General features: G+C 32.8%; 1 protein-coding gene across 2 annotated transcripts in view; it reads right to left on the bottom strand.

The window, feature by feature from the left end:
- LOC113401172 (large ribosomal subunit protein eL24) overlaps positions 1 to 25,232 on the bottom strand; it is a 424,188-nt gene that overhangs the window by 21,558 nt on the left and 377,398 nt on the right. Inside the window, exon 1 of one of the 2 annotated variants that reach the window (XM_064215277.1) lies at positions 4,718 to 4,722. The exons of the other annotated variant lie outside the window; for it this stretch is intronic. Within the exon in view, the coding sequence (XP_064071347.1) occupies positions 4,718 to 4,722 (5 nt within the window). Of the gene's footprint in view, positions 1 to 4,717; positions 4,723 to 25,232 lie in introns of those variants that run through there. 2 annotated transcript variants of the gene reach the window in all.

Here is a 25,232-nt window from a genome sequence, read left to right as displayed (position 1 = left end):
TGCTGTGTCTAACTTATATAAGATTTAAATAAAAAGGTTTTATTGTGTATATTGTATATATCGTACATTTAAAGTTTTTTTATACATCTTTTTGTTTTGGCAGTGTTCGCTTGGAATATGACCCGACCGACAACTTTGTCTATAACTACATTGACATAATAATCTTAAAAATATTGCAATTGCATATACATCGTATAGTATATGACTGCCCTCAAAATATAATATAAAAAAATACCAAGACTCCATTTTAATGAGGGTCACGAATTAGTGTTATTATAATATAAGTTTTTGTGTAAATCTTAAAAAAAAAACATCATCATACTTATTAATTAGAATCTATCATTCATTTATTACTAATATTTACGTTTGATTAACTTCCAATTAATACTCAGATTAGTAAAGTTTCAATTGTATTTAGCTTTGATTCCGTATTTGAAAAGCTGAACTGATTGCCTATTCCCGCGACGTACATATGTTTAAACAGTGGAATAAACGCGTCCTGCCTGAGTCCGGCGGTGGGGTCCGGTGCAGTGTCGACAGTGAGAGAGTAATCCATGTGCAACCGATCGAAAAATAACCGACGCGCTCTCGCTTAGTAAAGCTATTCAAGAATCACATTTAACACCCGATGCTCGACCTGATTGTGACGTAGTCATACTCTATAGCTTTAATAATATTTATGTCATTTATCAGGATATATGGATTAATGATTGTAAACTATATCGTTTATAATTCTCTGATATTTGTAAATTTATTTCTTTTTATATTTTGATCGATTGTTATTGAAAAATTGCACTAAAAAACTTTACAATATAAAAAGGAATATAAAATGTTAAGATTCATTCGTCATTAATACTATGAACAAGAATAAACTTATTACTCCAAGTACCCGATTACACAGAGTTAGTAACTCTTTTTTGGGGCAATGTATATGTTTTTACAACAGGATCCCAGAAAACGTTCAAAAATATTCAATTATAAAGTTTAAACGAATCATTAAAAAGCGTTTGTGTGCTAAAGGATATTATAACACTAATTACTTTTTAGTTGACTGCACACCTTGGGAATGAAATAATCACCTCCAGACTGTTTCAAATAACGAAAATGTGTTTATTATTATTGTACAAAAACTATACTACATTTGTGAAAATGAAATAAAAAAAAAAAAAGATATCCCGCTGAGTTTCTTTCGCCGGTTCTTCTCAGGTCCGAGGTGTTAATTTCAGAACCGGTGGTAGATTTTTTATAATCAATAAGCAAGTGTGATCACTTCTACATTGAATAAAGATTTTTGACTTTGACTTGACTTTGACATTAAATAAGCAGTTCTGTGCTTTTTAGTCCGGCTGGCTTATGAGACAGGTCCCGAGGTTAAGTGTATGGCATATAAAAGCAATGGATTATTTTGTGAATACATTTTTAGTTGCAGTTTGTTTGAGACATTGAAATTTTCACTTTTTCAGTATTTACTATTTACACGCCCGTGTCCCGGAAAACACGTGAATCTGTTCGTTCGGATAGACGTCATATCTTCATACTGTTGCAACGTTATTATAACTCAGTAACGGGTAACTACTAATTTTGATACTAATGTATATAAATAATCCGTAAACAATTTTAGGTTTAAAGTCTTCTTTACTCTTTAAGAAGTATTGTTGAAGCTAAATCCTCTATGCTGCTCCAGTGCAGATTTTGTGGCAGAATTTCACGCGACACATGCTTCTTTTTTTTGTGTGTGACATAAATTGACATAGATTAAAAAAAAAAATAGGCAGATGAAAAATTAGTAGACTTAAGCTTGATTTAAAAGAGCGATCTTGAAATAAAATTCATATGTTAGGCCATATCAAGTCTCAAAGGTATAGTTTTAATATATCAGAGACATGATTTTAAAAGTCATAGTTTCTGCGGTGGACAACTTTAAGATTGTTTTTAAGAGAATTCTGTAAGGACGGTGAAAGTAACTTATGATTTATGATTGCCTCACCGCAACGGGAAACGACGTGGTACGGTGTGCGGACTGACAGGAAGAGACGTTGATTAATATCGTGTTAGTACCGATGACAGCAGGTAAGACGACTTAACGTAGGCATCGAAAATATCTCGAAAATATCCTATAAAGTTGAAAAGTATACCTTATTACGGAAATTAACTACAAACAAGATTTCGTCTTTTAATATGAATTATATCCATTTGTATTTATTTATAGAGTCATGTAAACCCTCGCTCCGCGCCATATTGTGAAGACGGGAGTTTAAAACCGACGAACTTCCAAAAAAACTTTATCTTATTTAATCCCGTTAAAGGACGAATTTTCCAAAAATCTTTTTTAGTACTCCATTTGCGAAATTGTTTGCATATTAAAATGTTATTAACTAGATTATATTTACCAAATCTAAGTTTCTGACAATTATAGTTCCGGCCACTATAATACGACTTGAAGCAATTTCGAAAAGTCCAACCTTGTTTTTTTTTGTATATATCATTGCATCTTTAGTGAAATAGGTTTTTTTCATACATATAGGTATGGTATTGTTTAAAAGTAAATATTATATTACTGTTATTAATTCTTACGAATGATGCAGGATTTATCGATCGGTGAAAAGTAATTGTGTTGAGTGCACAGAGTACTGTTACTAGCTGAATATTAGGGCTCTTTAGCATAATTAATGAAGCCATCACAATTAGTGGCAACATGCGACTGTCGCCACAACGAGACTAAACGCTGCGACAGGGAGAGACTGCTGGAAGTGACACGGCTATAACCTACACTGTTTATTTTTTGTTTTTTTGTTTGTTTTTTTTTTGTCTGAGAATATGCAGACTGATGATAACTTATATATGAATGACAAATATTAATAAATCTATAACAAACTTTAAATTAAATACATTTTGGATTAAAATATTGCTCGTCTAGTATAGGAAACAAAAGTTTTTACATTGGCTGTCGACAAAGCGGTCCAATATTGGATGAGTTTCTGAGACTGTACGAGTATAAGGTTGCGTATTCTTATGTCTGATATCTTCGGGCGAACGCTGTGCGACTAACCGACGACATTGAATTGCACTTTACCTACTTCAAAAGCAGTTCTGACTGAGGTACCTATTTATTTGTATTAGTATACTAGTTACCCCGACACAACAGACTAAATGTATGTTAATCAAATCACAATACTATAAGGGCTTCGTAATATTTGTTACTAATCACATGATTGCATTTATAGTATAAAACGAATACCAGGCTTATGTTATTACCACAGACAACTGTAGCTGAGATGGGGGAAACGCTCTAACTTTTCACGAATTCTTTTTGGTATGGGTGACACATTTTTAAATCATAATAAATGTATAACAGAGAGCTTTATGGTCCAGTGGTTAAAATATATGAATCTTAATAATAAATTGCGGGTTCAAATCATCATGAAAGAATCTACCGACGTAATTGATGGATGGTGACGGAATAAGCTCTAAGCCTGCTCCTCTAGAGAAGAGAAAGCTTTCGCCAAACTTTATACAGATTTTTATAAAATCATTTTCTTTTAAATTATTTAAGTTGGAGCAAAATATTACTGCAATGCTACACATCGCTAAAATTCGTTGAGTAAAAGTGTAAATGGAGACAATGATTTCTCCGAGAGAACGCGTGCCAGACACTTTTGTTCTACAAACTTACAACTATGGACAGTGGTTCCGCGCGGTCGCGGTTATATAAATAAAAGGCTTTGTAAGTGAGATAGCGTGCCGTTGTAATATTTTGTGTTGGGATCACAGTGTCCGCTATAAACAGAAATTGCGTGTCGCGAGTTAAATGGCGCGAAGATGTCACGCCGAGTGCGGGCTTATTGTGACGTATTTATTACGCTCGTTTTTTATTTGTTGTGTTTTTTTTGCAATTATAACTATTGTAATATGTTATTTTTAGCATAAAACACTTGTTAGCAATGAAATTTTCATAATTATTTTATTTTATACACACTATTAACGAACTCATATTTTTTACTTATGAAGGCTATGTTTATGCTTATGTTAAATTATCGTTTAATTATTACAAACATAATCTAATTAGTATTATTTTCGCCTCACGCACACTAAGACATTTATACTGATACACGCTGATAATAAGACACGAAGGTGCGTGTCTTCGCAAGTGAATCTGTACGTACTTCTTAGTTAATGAACTGATTTCACTCAAAACAATTAAATCTTCGTTGTTATGGACCTTCGAGGAATGTATTTAACCATTGTTTCTATATATTCTTATTTGGCCATGGAGGATTAAACTATGTAGTCCACCTGATCGTAAGTGATCACCACCGCCCATAGACATATTAACTATTCCTTACAGTTGTCAAAGCGAAAACTTTTGACCTTCATTAAGTCCCTGGTACCTTATGTCACACTATTAGTTCAAACTGGAACACAACAATACTAGGTATTGCTGTGTGGCGGTAGAATACCTAGGTATATGTAAAGTGAGTATTACTTACAATAAATCAATAAAGAAGTTATACATTTATTTCATTGTAAATTTTACACAGGTAGTTCGCATAACAGTTTAATCAACTGACACAAAACTTTTTCTATTTGACCTTCGTTCGTATAATTGTTAATTAAGAGACGGGTGAGACCTCAGAGATATTAGTCAGATGAAACCGTAGTTAAAACACGAATTGGGAAAGGTCGGTGCGCACAAGTAAAGCGGTTACTGACGTCAATCTTCATTTTGTCGAAAAAAAAACATATTATTTTGTTTTTTTTTTTATAAAATTTTATATAGCTATGAAATACGGGTCTGTATTTAATTTTGATACTTGTAAAACTATTTATCTGTGAATGATGTTGACTGCGGTACAATTAAATATCTTGGTGAATTTATTGATTTTGGTGGTAATGATGTAAGCTTGTATGGATAGGCACCATCAACTTGTCAATAATCCTACCAGTTAGTAGCAATAGGTGATATTGCTCTATCTTTTTGTTTGTACGACGAATGAGCTAGTTTTATTACAGGCACAAAGCACACACTTAACCTTCTGAAACATACCTGGGTCGCTGGAGGAGAATGTGGAATTCTCAACAAAATTGAAATATTTTTTTTATAATTTAATTTGAAAATTCTTATAAAATGGTTACGATGCCCGTTTTCGCACAAGATTAAACTCTCCGTTTATGGGGCCGTGGAGATATAACGCATCCACGACCCCTCCTATGCTGTGCTCCGTTCGTAACTAGACCTAGAGTTCACCTCCCCGCACCCAACTAGTGCGTACAGCAGTGCGATATTACTTGAGCCAGTAATATGTTACGTTTCACTAATATATTACGTTTAGAAATAGATCCATACTATAACTATTATACTTTATGTTATACTTCTTGAACGAGACTATATTTTTTGGCTCTCATTTACTTGGATTTTCTCATTCTATTTCATATGTGATTGAAATACTTTTAACAATAATATCATCGTAAATTCATGTTGCTTTGTCATTATATCTTTATTTAGTTATTGTAAATGCAGTCGATTCGTATTGGACTGTTTAGCTATATTTCTCTTGAATATTCTTTCTGAAATTAACTTAGTATAACTAGAGCTCTTCAATATATTGTTTTGAACTTCTAATAGATAATATGTTCCGTAAGATCTACTCATGTCATGTTTTAATCCGTTCATATATTTTATTGGTGAAATTCTCGTGACAGATTTCACTGCCACTGCAGCCATTTTCGAGATATCCTAGCCAACTGTTTACTAATTTATAGTTCACAAGTGTAAGGAAACACAACTATACCGTCAGACTTATAATCCGATGCGACGGCAAATCCGACACGACCGCTAAGAGTTCAGTCACAGTGCTCTCTGGGCTGCTGATGAGAATTTCTCAACAAAAAATATATTTTTATGATTTATGATTTACTTTTGTGAATTGAAATTATTGTTTACAAATTGAAGATAACAAAGAACTTTATAACTTTCAACACTTGAAACGTCACGGTGTGAAATTACTGACCGGAAACATTGCTGACGTCACTTTTTCGTCTGTAACAATATAGAACCTGTAGTTGTGTAACAGTAATATTTGTATTATTATCCTCTCCGGAAATTGTACGTGACAAAGTTTAGATGACCGCAACGTGTACTCGTTATAAAGTGTCACAAGCAGTGCCGACAAACTAGCAGCATTGTGCTCCAGTAAACAGCCTTATATTTGAATTGTCCACAAGACTCACTCGTTCCATTATATTAATAAATGTAGTTTCAGTCCGCGGCTCTCTTTCTACGGATCATTTTCCAGTTCCTATACAAAATAAAGCGATATATTTTAAATATTGCACTACTGGGATAGATTTCGAAGGATAATTTATTAGTATAAAATGCCTGTCTGTCTATGTTTGTTGGCTGTATGTTGCTTTTTCATGGTCAAACCAGTGAACTGACTTTGATAAAATTAGGAATGACGTCAGCTTGAACCCCAATGGAGGACATAGGTAACTCTTTTACGCCTGACGCCTGACGTCCAAATCCTAATTATTATTTATGTAGATAAGTTAAAGTACGTTAGGCTAATCCTGTTTACGGCGTACCATATACATTGCAAACCTCCAATAAAGGAATGGGACACTATTTGATGATGATGATTATATAACTTCACTGACAAATGAAGCTACGTTTTATTAATACTTATTTTTAAATTACATTTCACGAAACAATTATACATTTTTGACTGAAACAGTGAAACGTCGACCTATTTTTATCATTTCATGAAAATTCGTCAAAGTTCCCTTTGAAAGCAATAATGAAAAATGAGAGCACGTATACGTTCAAAAGCAGACAAAATATTGTCCGAAAATATGGAATTTTTCATTGCACTCTTGTCATAACGAACACGTTATAGCAATCAATATCTATACATACATACTTGAATCGTTTGTATTCATATCTTTTTTTATGAAGAGTTGGCATTCTGGCAGGAGGCTCACCTGATGGAAAGTGACTACCACCGCTTATGGACATCTACAATACCGTGCTTGCAGGTGTGTTACCGAACTCTAATGAATGTGTACACTCTTTTTTTGAAGGTTCCCAAGCCCTATTGGTTCGGAAAAACCATCAGCGAAAGTTGGTTCCACAGAGTTGTTGTGCATGGCAGAAAATGCCCTAAAAAATCGCGCTGTTGTCGATTTTTCCGGTTCGATTTTTTAGGCTTAAGATATCTTTTCTAAATCTGACAGACAGGTTTATTGCAATCTAACGAATCTATACTGTTATATAATCAATTTGAAAGTTTTGTCTGTCTGTTACGATTTCATAACTGTTTAGCCAACGCACCCAATTTGATGAGTTTTGGCATGAAGCAAGCTTGAACCTGAAAGAAGGTACTTTTTTATACCATAACTTACGACCGCGCTATAATATTCGGCCGAACCCGCTGACAAAAAATAGTGGTGTATAAATTATTTCAAAATACGCCTGTATATCTCTGAAATGTTTTTGACAGAAATATTTGTAACATAAATTTGGGTTAATATTTGACTCTGTTCGTTTGTAAAGCGTGAACAACAAAATAAATTGTATTTTACGAGGGTGTAACATTTCTCATGTTTTTTGTACAAAGTACTTTTTTCACAAATCATTGATCTAATATTCACTCAAAATCTGCTGTCTCATTTTCAGCTCCATTTCGTGACAGGGAGATAGTCGCGGTATGTTCAGCTATTTTAATAAAACGACCTAGCACGTGTTCGCACCACTCGCGTACAGAAACCGCGATTGAATTGCAAATACCTCGTAATATAACACATCATTTACAACAATCGTATTATAGATTTAATTAATTCAAATTGTAATAACGAACAAATTATGTGATAAATAGACTAAAAATCATTTCATATTCTTTACGTGTTATATTATACTGTTAACTGTAATTCAAAAACCCTTTTTTCATATTATATGTATATTACTCCGTTTTGCTAACCAGCGACAGAATGAAGACGGTGAATGGGAGAAAACGTTTCTGGTCCATGTTTAAATATTAAGCGACCGATTACAAAATCACTATAAGTTTCAGTGACCTCGCGTGTCGCTTAGCCAATTAAATAGCTTTGTGTATAGTTTAAAGATTACATGAGAGTCCAAGTTTTGTACGCAAAGGTTGGCTGTCAAAAAAGTGTACACTCGTATACCAAGGAAGAACCAGATAACAGTCTAGTTACACAGATTGCCTAATATACGTTATACTAAATTATAACGGTGCCATTTTTTCCTACAACTATTCCCTATCATTAAACTTAAAAAATCGGTACTTAAAGAGCCTTCCACGTTTTTCGGTGAAAAATATTTCTATCTTTTTACCTCTTTTCCTGTAAGCTAATTTTATAATGTCGAAATAAGTGGAACATTATTCTGGTGAACATGGTCGATCTGATGGAGCATTTCAACTAAGCTTCAACGAAGAAAATTGTTATAGGGGCCATCGTTCTAAGATGGAGTAGATAGCACTGTCCTTCCTACCACCACCTAACTATTGTCCACCTAATTATTGTCAAACTGGTTAAAATTTATTGTTTAAGTTTAAAAAATATTGTTTGTTAGGGTTTTCATATTTATATAAGTTCATCAGCATTCAGCGTTTCTGATGACAGTTTCAAGTAAGCTCTTTGGACGAGTAGTTTCAAGTCGACAGGACTTCAAGCTACAATAGATTCAACCTCTCGTCTCAGTACAAAGCATCCATAGTTTGCAGTTTCGTGGTCGTCCGCCGTGTAGTGCTCGTTAAACTTCTTGACCAAATTAAAGTGATGGCACGATCGTACAAATTATATATTACAAATAAATTCATTTTAATAATTCTATATAATAAATATAATATTCTAATTTAACAATAAACTAATAAGCATACTAATAAAATATAAGCTATATATACATACATAAATGTATGACTAATAAAACTATTATATACATCATTTTTATGAAAATAGTTATCGTTAAATGGTGTATAAAGTGCATTGGAGTCTACATAAATATATAAAAGCGAATGAGGCATCGATGAAACAGAAGGCTTAGCTGCAAGCGAGGCGCGAATGCCGGCATAATCCCGGCACGTGCACTGGCGGCGCGGCGCTCGCATGAATATTCACGCGTGCTACGTGACCGATCAGCAGATCGCTCGGCACGATTGCGTCACATCCACTCTGCTACGACAGCACTGACAGATATTCGAACTTAGCCGAGGTTCAACGCTAAAGCTTCGATAGTAGCTCCATCGTTTAAAAAACAAAAAAAAAGCCGAAATACATACCAAGTTTTATCAACGTTTAAAAGAATATTTGTTTGAATTCAAAGTTTAACTGCTAAAGTGTTTATGATATAATAAAATCTTCTTTTATCTGGTTGGATTGGATAATATATCTTTATATTACATAAATACTGCTTTGATGATTAAACTCATTAAGATAAATGTTATAAATATTAGAATTGAATACGTGTAGGTAAAAAATATTTAAATCGATTAAGATAAAGCAAATCGAATTTTTACATACATACATTAGCGGCCTGTAAATTGAAAATATAAATAAACCCACTGCTGGACTTAGGCCTCCTCTCCCTTTGAGGAGAAGGTTTGGAGCATATTCCACCACGCTGCTCCAGTGCTGGTTGTTGGAATACACATGTGGCACAGTTTCGATGAAATTAGACACATGCAGGTTTCCTCACGATGTTTTTTTTTCACCGCCGAGCACGAGATGAATTATAAATACAAATTAAGCACATGAAAATCCAGTGGTGCCTGCCTGGCTCTGAACCCGAAATCATCGGTTGAGATGCACGCGTTCTAAACACTGGGCCATCTCGGCTATCGAATATGAGTATGAAAATATATTTATATTACCATCGTGTAAGTCGTGAAATAATTTCCTTTAGCGAATTATTTAATAGCCATAACGGTATATAAATATACGCGAAATGTTTCGTACTGTGGATAATTGAAAAATAACGAGGTCATTGATATGTAATACTCAATTAAAAATACATATTTGAGCGTGGTATAGGCTGTTAGTCGTGCTTCTCGCGGGAAATCAGATGCGGTAATATCGTGGATCAGATCAAAGTAAATATATTGAGTTGTGCGTATACGTGTATAATTATATATACATTTATATATATACATTTCTAGATGTATGCTTTGAAAAAATGTACCTCATTCTCACATGTTTTTGTTATATTAAAAACTAGTTATTGTCTGCGGCTTATCTAGCATTTTAGGTTTTTTCATAGTCAGAAAAATATATAATCCAAAGGTTAGCGATCACCTTTACTCTGGAACTGCTGGAAGAATAAATCAATTTCTACAGTGTCATAATTAGTTCTCAGATGTTCCCTTGCGGCTATAATTACACTGACACACTTATTCTTCGAACCGGAACACAGCTCGCAATATATTAAGTACCAGCTGGTGTCCGCTACTCCGTTCGCGTGATTTTAAGACTCAAAAGTAGGAGTATTATATGGTCGACATATCTGTGCATCTTTGAGTCTGTCGTGGCATTGTAGTTCCCAATAAGTATTTGTCTAACTGCGTAATGTATATTACACGATATTACACATAGTGCTGTCGGGGATTAAATAATAGATTAAATTATGTATATATAAAACTAGCTGTTACCCGCGGCTTTGCTCGCGTAGAATATGAATAATTGAATATATTTACAAATTAACTTAAAATATTAGGTTAATGTAAGACCTCTTTGTTGACATTGGTGTCTATTTCATAGGTTCTAACTTCAAAAATGACGGACTTTCAGACTAACCTGTATACGAAATGTTAACCCAATTTCCCTCCTTAGGCGTAAAATATCCAGAAACGCTTAAATACGTATCAACTCATTTTTAATCAGTAGCCCAAAAATACAGTTTCATGTTTTTATTTTAAAAAATGACGGACTTCTATATAAACTTTCAACCCTTATTTCACCCCTGTTAGGGTAGAATATGCAGAAACACTTAAATAAGTATCTACTCCTTTTTAATCAGTATCCCAAAAATAAAGTTGCATGTATCTAATTTAAAAAATTACGGACTTCCATACAAACGTTAAACCCCTTTTTCACCCCTTTAGGGGTAGAATTTCCAAAATTCGCTCCTTAGTGGGTGTCATGATATGTTAGTTTATAAGTGTACACTCTAAAATATAAGTTTTATGCTTCTAGTCCTAAAAATGACAATACTTTCAACAACTTATAACCTTTCATCCCCCTTTTCAACCCTTTACAGCACTTTTTTCCAAATAAAAAGTAGCCTATGTCCTTTTTTAGGCTCTAGACTATTTGTGTAGCAAATTTCATTTAAATCGGTCTAGTAGTTTTAGCGTGAAAGCGAGACAGAGAGACAGACAGAGTTACTTTCGCATTTATTATATTAAGTATGGAAGTATGGATTTGCAAACATATTTTCTGAGGTGTGTTTTCTGAATCATTTTAAAGAAATGCAGTGACACGATTTTATTCAACTTTAACCTGCAAACCTAATTACAAACTAAAAAGAAACCAACTAAAAATAAATGAAACCTAAAAGTAACTATTCAATTGAAACTAACCTACCTAATAAAGTGCGATTCGGACTCGTGGACCGAGGGTTCCATATACATATTTATAGGTATGTAAAAAGCTCATAGATCTAACAAAAGGGAACGATGCTTGAAGATATTTCCCTTATTTCAAGTTTTTTAAAATTTCCAATGTAACCACAGCCCTGCTCCTAAGCAAAATGTACGCAGTGTGGGATCAATTTATATTGTTTATTTTCATAAACAAAAAAAAAAATAAAAAAATCATGATTTTCAGTTTTATTTAGTTTATTGTGCTATAATAACTATCTTCATGCCAAATTTCAAGTTTCTAGGACTACGGACTTTCAAGAAAAAATTCCAATTCCCGTTTATTCCCTATCCTTTGGGAATTCCGAAATATCCTAAAAATAGTTTTTTGTTGTTGCTATAACCTACTTGTATGGTAAATTTGAAACCCCTAATAATTATAGTTACGGAGATAGAACTACTTTGGTTCGAAAATATAAATACCATTTATTCCCTATCCAGAGGGAATTTTGAAAAATCCCTTTTTAGTGCACCTCTAGGATACTCAAGGTATATGTGTGCCAAATTTCAAGTCTCTAGGTCCAGTGGTTTAGGCGGTGCGTTGTCTCTCAGTCACTCAATCACTCAGTAACGGAAGAGTTTTATATATATTGATTACCACCTTGAATGTAGCTTCTAGTGAAACAGAAACAGATAAAAACGTACAAAATTATCTCAGCCATTTTGTACAAAATATTAAGAAACTCATATACATACCTTGCTCTTTATCGTTGTATCTTTTAATAAAAAATTACATCAAAATCCGTTAATTAGTTTACAAAAAGAAAACGAAGATATAGACAGAAACAGAAAATGACCTTCTTTTATAATATTTATAGATATATGTAGATGAACTTGTTAAGCTATAAAATGCAGTTATGTTGTAATTATTTTTTGGGAACACGTTTCAAAGCTAACGAAATAGAGGTCAATCATCTTGTAACTTGAAAGTCACTTGAAGGGTCTCTTCAGCTGTTATTTTAGGATCGTATGCTCTTCACTGTGATGAAACACAGGTGTATCTTAAGTGTGACTCTTAATGATCTAATAATAAAGAACATAATGTAATAACTATTCTATATTCACCCTAGAAACGTTCTAGTTGGGTAAAATGGAAAATAAACATCATTTGATAGTTAATGTATCATTCTCTAAAGTCACATTTGTGTTACAATAAGGTTAATATTTTGTGACCACTTAGCATCTGGTGCTTATATGTTATAAATATATATATATTATATAATACTTTATATAGTAGTATGTTTATTATCCTCAGAATAATATGCTACAACAATTATTGAACCGTATTTCAGTTGTATTGGTTTGTTATTGACGTGCTAGCTGCGCTATTATTGTTATGTGTAGGGTCGTAAACATAATCATTGTAGGTTATAACTCGAGCAGATACTCCGATGAGTGTCGTGTAGACTCAGATCTGAGTAACGGTAATTGTTGGAGATGCGCAACGCTAATTACATAATTATTTACAGTGAAAACATAGGAATTAATTTATTTGAGAAGCTAACATGATAAACAAAGTATCTCATTCTATTCTTCATCTATACATATATAGGATATATTTAGGCAAAATTTAGAAATACATCGTCTTTAAAGGCTAATTTGTCGTGTGAAAAATACTGTTATAATACTTTTATGGAGTTCAAACGTTGTTTATTTTTCTAGGATAACATTTGATTCTTTGAATGGATTGCCGATGAACTGCCGCAACAAAATAAAACGCTTGTTACACTACAGGGGAGAGATGAGGCGATGAGAGATGTATGTATGTACTCTTATAGAAAAATCTAAATTGAAAATCAAGCGCAATTAATATTAAAATTCTATATAATATAAAAGAAATTATAAATTCAGAATCCTGCTACAATAATGAAAAAAATCATATGTGTTTAAAATGAAAAATTACTGTGCAACTTCCACGAACCCAAATAAATGAGATAAGGACTGACGTATGATAAATGGCATCAGGGACGTTTAATGAACAAAACAAGGAGATGGTTATGCCATTAAGGATCGATATAGTCGTTTTAAAACGAAGCCTTATCATGATTAGGTGAATAAAATTTTTACACCTATTTAGGATAAAGGTCATAACTTAAGAGAGTTCGATTATTGATACAAATTTGTAAATAGAGTTGATTTTTTATTTATTATTTTTTAATCTATGATTTTTTCACTTTTTTTTCCTAAATAAACATTGACTTTTTTTTCTGAAAGTTCTTTCAATTATTTATTACAAAACTGCATCTCTAACGACATTATAAGGATAAAAAATACTAGCTGAAACTAGCTTTAACCGCGCGAAATTTATAAAAAATTATAGCATAAAAACCATCTTCCCCATTTTAACTTTCTGAGGGTCAAAATTAAAAAATAGCCCAAGTTCTACCGCGAAAATTAAAGTTTAAGTTGAGAGAGGGTACTATGTACCTACCAATAAAATCCAGAAGACAAATTGGTAACCTAATTGCTTACAATATTAATAATTATTTTATGTCTAATGTTACCAAGGATCATATGTATAATAAAAATAATAATTTTATTTATATTAACACTGATAAAAGTAATTTAAATTGAATTTTAAGACAATAGAGGTAGTCTCTGACTCAAGTATTATTAATACTAATATTAATTTACCTAATAGTAATTTATCCTTGGATAAATTCCTAAATTTTAAAATTAGAAATAAACAAAACAATAATAATAGTAAACTTGTAAACCTGGTGCACCAAAACATTCAAGCAATGATAGGAAAAGATTTAGAAATTGAGTTATTCATAAACAGTAATGTCATCGATGTTTTATGTATAACAGAACATTGGCTTGTAAATTATCAGTTTATGTTTAACTTCAGTGGTCACCAGATGGCTAGTATGTTCAGTAGAAAAAAAGCTATACGTGGTGGCTCATTAATACTTTTTAACAAAAATCTAAAATTTAAAGAACATAAGAATGTTGTGAGCCTTACTATTGAGCAGACTATTGAAATAGCCTGTGCAGAGCTTGAGCATATCATTGTTGTATGCGTATACAGACCTCCTAGCGGGTTATATGAAGCATTTGAGAAAATATTGGAAAGTGCATTATTGAAATTATCTGGATCAAGTAAATATATTTTTATTAGTGTTGACTTCAACATAAATTTATTAGAAAACTATAGCACAAGTATTAGATTCAGATCATTATTATATTCATATAACCTCATTAACTTATTCTTAGAACCAACTAGAATCACTGAATCCACTGCAACATGTATTGACAACATATTTACCAATTGTGTACCTAATCATAAATGTATTATAAATATGTTAAGTTCTGATCATTGTGGACAGTTGGCTTCATTTAATTCGCAATTATTTTTTATAATACTAAGGATTTAAAACAGACACTTTTTCCAATCAATTTGTATCGAATTGAGAAGTTCAGAAGTAATATCATGGCAAAGCTCTCATATTTACAATTAAATGATAATTCTAATAAGCTTTATAACATTTTTTTAAATTAATTAAAACAGAATTTAATGCCATATTTACTTAAAAGACAGTCAATTCCAGGAATTTTCTTAAATTTAATGATTGGGCGACTGTCGGAATTCACAAGAGTAGGCAGAGGTTGTATGAACTTTATAGTGAAAGATCATACAACCGGTCTTTTTCATTTATCAGTTATGTTAGTGCCTACTCTAAACTATTCAAACGTGTATGTCATACAGCTAAATCATTGCATATAAAAAAAATATATTGACGCACCTGATAAAATTAAAATAACATTACTAAATCAAATGCTAGTACATTTTAACAATAACAAGTTGCTACACAAGAAACAATTTGGATTTACAAGGGGTCGCTCGACAACTGACGCTGGTGTTGAGCTCGTTAAAAATATTTACAAAGCCTGGGAGGAGTCACAGGATGCCTTAGGGATATTTTGTGATTTATCTAAGGGTTTTGATTGTGTGCAACACGAAACTTTGGTCAGGAAGCTACGTCATTATGGAATTAGGGACACTGCACTCAGTCTTCTGATTTCGTATCTGAGCAATCGGATTCAGAGGGTTGATGCAAAAGTAAAGAAAGATCTCCCGGGTCTCCAGTTACTGTGGGGGTCCCTCAAGGATCAATTCTTGGACCATTTCTCTTCCTTGTTTACATAAATGACCTGCCACATCTCCTAGGTGATAAACTCGAGATAGTATTGTTTGCTGATGATGCTTCTTTAATTTTTAAAATAAAAAGACGTCTTTCAATATATGACGATGTGAACAATGCTCTCTCTGAAATAGTAAATTGGTTTAGTGTTAATAATTTAATGTTAAATAGTAAAAAGACAAAATGTATTAAATTCACTACTCCCAATGTAAGATGTGTCAAAACGAGTGTACTTTTAAACGGAAGCATTAGATGTTTTAGAATCAACAGAGTTCCTTGGTATGACAATAGACTCTAAGCTCATATGGGGCCCCCATATGCGGTATGCCTATGCGGTAAAAAAAATTAGACTTTTGACTGATGTGGATACGGCTCGCCTTGTGTATTTCAGTTATTTCAACAGTATAATGTCGTATGGCATCCTACTCTGGGGTAATGCAGCTGACATTAATACCATTTTTGTACTGCAGAAGAGGACTATTAGTGCAATTTATAACCTGGGCCCAAAAGATTCGTTAAGAGGTAAATTTAAAGAAATTAAAATGATGACTGTCGCTTCTCAATTTGTTTTTGGTAATGTTATGTATGTACGCAAAAACATAAATGATTTTCCCAGGAATTGTGACGTACATTCTATTAACACTAGGAACAAGAATAAACTTGTTACTCCAAGTACCCGATTACACAGGGTTAGTAACTCTTTTTTGGGGCAATGTATACGTTTTTACAACAGGATCCCAGAAAACGATCAAAATTATTCAATAATAAAATCGAAACGAATCGTTAAAGAGCGTTTGTGTGCTAAAGGATATTACAACACTAATTACTTTTTAGTTGACTGCACACCTTGGGAATGAAATGATCGCCTCCAGGCTGTTTCAAATAACTAAAATATAATTATTATTGTACATGCAAAATGGAAAAAAAAATAACCCGCTGAGTTTCTTTCGCTGGTTCTTCTCAGGTCCGAGGTGTTAAATTGCGAACCGGTGGTAGATTTTTGACTATCAATAAGGAAGTGTAAACACTTCTATATTGAATAAAGATTTTTGACTTGACTTTGACTTTAACAGACAGACCTACTTTCGCATATATAATTTTAATAGGGAGTTCGAATGAGGTGAGAATTTTGATTTTGATTTGATTGAACTCTGTTAAATACCATTACATTTTATGTTTTTGGATTTAAAACTCAATATTTAGGGTTTTTATATTTAAGTCGAAGTCGAAGTCGTTTGAAAATGAAATTTTTGTATAACACTAAAAATATGTAGTAGTAAATTAAAGTTATCTTTAAATGTCTCACTCGACAAAAGCCACGTGTCATTTTAGGATTCAGATTTCACTATCTTGCTACTCAAAGGTTAGTGTGTTAATCTATTTACATCCCCAAGATGGTGTTTGAACGCAAACTTTTTTTATATATATATTTGTCACCAATGCTCATAGACATTGGCGCTGTAAGAAATATTAAACATTCCTTTCATTGCCAATGTGCCACAAATGACATCTTAGATGTCCAACGCGCCTGTAGTTACACTGGCTCACGCACTCGACAAACTGGAATACGACAATACTAAGTATTACTGTTTGGCATTAGAATATCTGAAAAGTGATCTCAAACCCCGAAAATCAAGAACCTCAGAATCCACAGCCTTAAACCAACTATCTACTAGTCTTTAGACTATCGAGGCAGGTTATCCTTACTGAATAGCTCGACTGTAAACTTCGTTCAGCGACGGAGGGAATGTAATCCGAAGCCTATTAGCAGTTACTCGGCAGGATACAGACAATGCTCGTAAGATCACTGATAGGAGTTTATACTGAACAACAATGTCCTTACAAACATTTCTCGATTAGTTATTGACATTAGTTTTAAATGAATATGCAGGAATATTTATATAGAATACATCATTTGGATTTTTGTAATAAAAAACCTAGTCAATAGAATACATCGATATTAAGATAATGTTAATGAATAATGTATTTATAACCTTTTTTTTGTTATTGTGAGCAGTGTATCGACAACAAGTCTTATGTATGATAATGACATATATATAAATAAATAATAATAAATATTGGACAACATCACATACATTACTCTGATCCCAATGTAAGTAGCAAAATCACTTGTGTAATGGAAATTCAGAAGTAACGACGATACCACAAACACCCAGACCCAAGACAATATAGAAAACTAATCAACTTTTTCTACATCGACTCGGCCGGGAATCGAACCCGGGACCTCGGAGTGGCGTACCCATGAAAACCGGTGTACACACTACTCGACCACGAAGGTCGTCAATATATAGTATGTTTATATTGTATTTTCGTTTTGCATTGAAGAAATTTAAAATAAGAATGTATACCATTTCTCACGTATTGCAACGTTTTTCAGATACGTGGTCTTCTAGGGCCGTTTGGGTATCACTACAATATACAAATATATAAAAATTTTGAATCGCTTTTTCTCAGAAATAGTGAATCTATAAGTGAGGGTAAAAATGGGTGATTTTTGTTGGTAATTACATGATTTGGGTTTAATGAGGACTTTATTATAATAGTGTCTCTAACTATCATGTAATTTTTCAAGTTTTGATTGTTGTGATTTTCAAAACGTCTTTCCTACAATTCTTTATAAAAATGAGATGCCATAAACACATATTAGATGAAGTGAAATGAGATGGTATATAATAATGAAGCCAGTCATTGTAGGTAAAAACTTTCCCAGTTTAGAACATCATAAAAAAATCCTTATACAGAAAAAAGTTTCATACAAAGTAATATATCGTCTACAGCGCACTGAACCAGAATAATCTAGTTTCTGAAAGCTATAACGTGACAATTTAGGTCGTAGCAAACAAGAAGTGCTCGACGTCTAAGCTTTATTGCGCGTGACACGCTGGAGTCATATAAAGTGTTCGGCTGCGGCTGCAGATAGCACGGCACGTGGTGACGAACTTCGCCGCACGAGTTGGCTGCAGACGGATGTTATTGCTGCCATTTATTATACCTCTATACTGGCTTTGTTGCAACGCCTCCTCTATATCACTTGTGCAAAAGAGTGCAGCCATTATAGCCATCGGCGATATAACGACATCCCGTTATATGTTTTATTGATAGAACTTAGACGATACGTGTTGTGTTTGTCACATGTTCGATATTTGTAAAGGATTTATTGAAAACTTATAAGAATAAATCCGCAATATTTATAACGATGTATGTCCTCTGTGTCAGCGTATCGAATACATAGAAAATTAACAATAAGTTAAAGCAACAAGCATCAACCGATATCAAATTGTTCGTGCTACGAAATCACGAATTGCTTTACGTTTTCCCAAACCTCGAAATTGCTTTGGACTTTTTATACGCTCTCGATATTGTTATGCATGAAAGGGCGAATGTCGGAATTTTTAATAACTGCCCTTAAATCGGTGAGCTGAATATATTATTATTTAAAATAAGTCCCTATATAAAAGGAAAATACGGTCAACATTCAAATACATTATTCATTACAAAAATACGCGATTGATATTTTTTTTTTAGTGGATAGTATTTTAGGAAATAGCCCAAAATTGTACAAGACATGACATAAAATAAAAAAACCGAAATATCTCACGAAAGTTTTGTTTAACTATGTGTGTTTATGTGTATATAAGCGTATATTTACGCATACAGGGTTACGGTTAAGTGGACTTAGATCCATTAAGAGGTTGTAGTTTCTATTATTCCTGATAGATTTGTATATGAAACACCCCACCCTAAGCCTAACGGTTTTCAAGATATTGGACTCAGAAGATTTTTTCATTAATATATGTATATTTCTGCAATAAAATAGGTGGCATGCACCTAAGCTATATTCGTATGTACGACTGTACGTCGTTAGTACTGATTAAAAAAAAATATATTTATATGTCAGATAGAATTCTATGACCATTTCCTATTTTTTTTTGTGTTTAAATTACGTTCAATCGCTGTTAATTTGTTTCAACGAAATAAAGAAATGAAACTTCGTTCCAAGCGGGTGTCCTGTGACACCTCTAGTTTAAAACTAGACTATTGTATGTAGACTACATTGAAGTTAAGGAGAGCTAGATCTTTGATGAAAAAATTACACTATTTATGTATAAAGCATGCCTGAACCGCCCGCGGTTGGTTTATTAGCTTATCTCGCGTCTCATTACCGGCCGCCACTTGCAAACAAGGCGCTCGTTTCGTAAACACTCCCTTGCATAATTACGAACGATTATCTCAGCTTCAAATAACGACTTATTAAATCTTAAACAGACATAAAACAGCCCTGTTACCTTAGAAAGTATCTTTTTAATAGCTATGGAATATTTGAAGTTCAAAATTTTGTATCTTTAGAAGCATTGTCATTTTATCTTTATTGTAAACAAGAAGAACCCGCGTGTTCATAAATTTACAATTTACAAAATTAAGCCCTTAAAGGGTGTTAATTTAATTTAAAAGTAGCCTATGTCCGTCTTTCAGTTTCAAACCGAAGGTCATTAAAATCTATTCAGTGCTTAAGCCGTGAAAGCGTAACAGATAGATAGACACAGTCACTTTCGCATTTATAATATCAGTAAAGATATACGAAGTTAATCTATAATAATATTGTAAAAGAAAAGAATTCGTTTGTTTCTTAGTTGACTTAACTTCAGAATCTGATATAATACGGAAGAGTCAGACCCTCTAAATTACTTTACTCAAAAGATCTTACCCGTGCAATGGCACGTAGATCAAGTGTACTGATAAAAATATCTTTTAGATAGTCCATTTATTCAAAAAAATATAAGACTATATAAAATCATGCTAATTTTAAATGTTTCCAACCCAATCGATCGGTCGTCGATCAGGGTTAGATTGGAATGGTGTGTTACCCTTATCAAGAAAGACTACTCATTATATTTGAGATAATTAAATAACATCAAGATACAAAGGAACTTTATCTAATACAATTAAATCTTATTTTTTTTTTTTATTTACAATCGTATTTAATTCATTTAAGTTCTGTTTGAATTCTTATCACGATATCAAATTTAAATTGACCGCGGGCTACCTTTAACCATTCTTTTCAACGTGCCCTTTGAGACTTTATCCCGGAAAAGTATAATTACATACGTTTTATTATATATATACATACTAAGGCATTCTGAATGTATCCTAATTTCATATTAACATTATTTTTTTCATTTCTTAATTGTAGAAATAAGATTATTTACAGACTTACTATAAACTTAGTACTATTGTATCTTAATTCCTAGTCCAATAATTAACGTTGTTGTAAATGATCATTATGACTAGCGAGCCATTTTTTTGTAGTTATTTTGTAGTGCGACACTCTATCTCAATATATAAATAATCAAAGTTTCTTACATCGAAACTTTTAAATCGTTTGTTTTTGAGACGCTTCTTCACTACGCCTCGAAGACAATTCTACCATCCATAACGTGTCTTGCACACGTCATTCCTTTAATTTAGTAATCGGACTCTATAAGTATAAAACTAGTAGAACTTAGCTTTAGTCTATTATAGTCGGTTGGCTAATTTCTTCTAATATTAAAACTTCGGTTAATAATAATTGTTTTTCACATTTTACAATTTAGACCAATAGTTTGAGATCAGACAAGTTGAACATCTGAGTAAATTAAAGTAAGAATGTAATAACATTTTGTCTTAACATTGTGTGTTTAAAACCAATATTTATATACATTCATATTAATTTTTTAATTCCGTCTATGTTTATAAGTGGTTTATCTATTTGAGTTGGGTCTTGATACATTTACGTGAACGTAAAATTGGATGAGTTGGTCTTATTTAATATAATTGCTTAAAAAATGTATATTAACCTGCGATTAATTTATTGCAACACATGCCGAGCATTACATAGTATAAATTAGGCAAAGGATGATATAAATCGAGAAATTGAATTGATTTAAATTCTTACGCAAGATTTGATACACGCATATTTAACTGACAACACACGCACGCATATTTAAAGTCAGCTTAAATAAGTTATAAAAAAAGGACATATTTATATTAAAAAATTATGTCCAAGACGTGCACCTCGCACGTAACAGAAAATTCGAAATTTCCTCCAGTATTAAAAATTAATTTACGAAATTATTAAAATGATAATATATTTTTTTTGAACTTTAAATATATAACGATATCGAATGTTCTTTTTATACTGGAATTCGATTAAAACCGATTTATGGCGTATGTTAAGATTAAAGTATGAGCAAGCAGATCGTTTGGCTCAATATTAACATCGATATAATATAATTTGTTATAACTATGGCACGGACGGCACATTTGTAGAGAAATAATAATACATATAAATATATTTATAAATCACTTTATTTAAAATGATTCGTTCGTTCGTTCAATCATTTCATTCGTTTAGTAATTTGTAATTTGCTCATGTGTAAAGTGTCGCGGTTAATTATGTTCTTTAGTACTTATGAAATATGTTAAGTTATTGAATGTTCCTATCGCTTGTCTGCGCCGACATTGCTCGCGCTATTTATTACATCGAACCCGTTCCCGTCTGTGCCGCCGCTGCACACTTGCTACTGTGAGGAAAATTGCATTCGTTTTTCCTTCACGAGTGATAAAAGCCACCATTCATTTTATGTTCAAAGTAATCTTTTGTACCAACATTTCGATTGTATAATAAATATTTTCTACACGTCCTTTTAGTTGAAATCTAGTATACAACTTGGAGGTAGGACTCTGTGCTACCATTTGGGTCGGTACAACCCACTATTCTATCATCAAATAGCAATATTTATTATTATTGTGTCACGGTTCGAAGGGTGAATGAGCTAGTATACTTACAGGTGCAAGGAACAAAACATATAAGTTCCCAAGGATGATGTGGCATTGGCGATGAAAGGAATGTTTAATATTTCTTACAGCGCCAATCTCTATGGGCCACCAAAAAACACAAATGCTATAAAAAATTACAGTTATATTAGGAGTCCTGTAACTTAATAAAAAAATAATTACAAGTATGTATTTATTATATTTATCCTTATTGAAATTACTACTATTTGGTTAGGTTAGAACATTTTTTTTCCAAATTGTAACATTCAATACATTTGCAAAGAAAAAAAGTTTCGAATCGAATGTTTGTCAAAAGATCTTTTACGAAACGATATTTTCTGCTAACATATCGTCCGTTCGTATCCTTTTATAAACGATCTTTTGACTTTAGAAGTTCGTCACTGAATAGTTTTTGAAACATCTCTTGTATAATAATAAATTGTCGTACGTATTTTTGTCAAATACCAGGAAACCTTATTTATTATTAACCTTCTTTTAGGTTTATAAGATATTTGTTTTTCATTTGAAAACATGCAATCCGTACTTACATAATGCAAAGTACTGGTCGAACTGATCCATTTGGCGTTGACTCAATAATGCTTTAATTACAAAATCTGCTGAAACACAGATCGAAGATTGCAGATTCTAAAGTAACTAGTATTTTTTTTAAATGTTATATATGTTAATTTCGATAGTATTTTTTAAATAAAACCTCTTTTGAATCGTTGTGGTGTGGAACTATATGAAAGGTAAATACGTCACGACAAAGAGATAGCGTGAGCAGCACACACAAGCCCTTTTTAATTATAAAAACTGTTCAACAATCGCATATAATGTGTAGTTTAAATGTGACCTGATTTTTTTTTTCTGTTATTTTTCTTTCGACCTGGAATATTAAAGTAAAGCTTTATCTGAAACATCTTAGATAGTTAGTGAGTACTCTCGGAGGCAACTACTGGCTGACTCTCCAATCGAACTGAAAACCTACTAGATCATTATTAAAGCCCATTCGTTCACTCACAAAGGTTCTATTATCTGCTGGATATTGGCTTTCGTTCTCGGCGATTTCATTTCGTTCGAAAGATAGTATTTCTGTAACAATATATGATGACCTCGCTACAATTACTTTATTGATTTAAATGTTTTAGCCTCATGACAACCAAAAAGTTAAAATACTTTTCAATATTTTAGTATAGAATCCGTGACCTCATGATTTGTAGTTAAGAAATATGAATGAAAGATTAACATATTATCTATGAGGCATGGTCTTAGATATAGGTCTTAGTTTCTGGGTTTCGACGTATTCCTCTTAACCGGCCAAGTGTTAACACTAGCTTTGCTGCGATCTGGGTATACCCGGTGCCATAAAGATGACACGAGCATTGAACCTAAGATAATAAAATATTTTTAAACATCGATGCATCCCACGATCCCGCGCTAAATTTTGCTTCACTATAGGGATTCCGTGGATTCCCTACTAAAGGAATTAAGCTGGGCTGCAAGATCTGTATGTAGCACCGTGCTCTGATAGACCATCTCATCGAGTTGTCGATCCGGTATCCAAACTTTCATATGTCACCAACTGGGAACACTTTATTTAAGACGAGCTGTCAAAGTCACTTGCATACCACGTGTGTGTATAAAAATTTTGTGACAAATGTTACGAGCAAGAAATGAGCGAGATGTATTTTCCTCGAGAGTGTTACAGTGCCATATAAACGAGGCGTTTACGCGAAATTGCGTGAAAGAAGCGAAACATTTGATTTTGTAATAAAGAATACATAAAGCGTATGCTAAAAAATATTCATTGGATTTTTATTCGTGCGTAATTTTATACGCGGTTAACGTTCTTTATAAACGCTTTTTATAATCTACATATCTTCGCTTTATGAATGAAAGTTAATGTTCATGAAATCTGCGAGTAATTAAAAAAAAAAACTTTACAAAGTAACTAACTTTATATGTCCAATTGCTGCATGCATTATTTCTCCTTAAGATTGGAGCTTATATCACTACGCTGCTCCAATATGGGTTGGTACATGTTATACGACATAAGATGAATTTTATCAATACGAAAAATCACGAACCATGTGTTTTACCTATCGAGACTCTTTTTGAATATATCTTCTCATATTGGTTAAGTTACAACTAAGCAAACCTTATAACTTACATTCACTTCTAACAGCCTAATATTTTAATACCCAGGGGTTGTCAGAGTCTATCCTTTATTACATTTCTCACGGAGCGAGCACTGAAGCTGTGGCAGGGCGATAAATGCGATGGTCATTTGTCGCTCCGTGGACTCTCGCACTTTGCCATTGTTATCGGTCTTGATGCATTTAAAGCCTTTATTGGAGCACATCACACAGCTTCGAGATTTTCGAATTTCAAATAGAATCATCAATACTATATTTTGTTTATAAAAGAATTATTAACTTAACTTGAATCAGGGTTATATAAAAGCAAGAACGCTAGCGGAATTTCCCCGTTGAATCGCAGTTCCCATTTTTTGGACGACTATTTAACCAGCTCTCGTGTCACCAGCGGAAGCCATAGGCAGGATGATATATTTGTTTTTGAAAATGTATTAATATAGTGCATA

The sequence above is a fragment of the Vanessa tameamea genome, chromosome 7 (assembly GCF_037043105.1).
Source record: "Vanessa tameamea isolate UH-Manoa-2023 chromosome 7, ilVanTame1 primary haplotype, whole genome shotgun sequence".
NCBI classification, from domain to species: domain Eukaryota; kingdom Metazoa; phylum Arthropoda; class Insecta; order Lepidoptera; family Nymphalidae; genus Vanessa; species Vanessa tameamea.
Note: the sequence above shows the minus strand (reverse complement) of the source record. Positions and strands in the feature narration are given on the sequence as shown.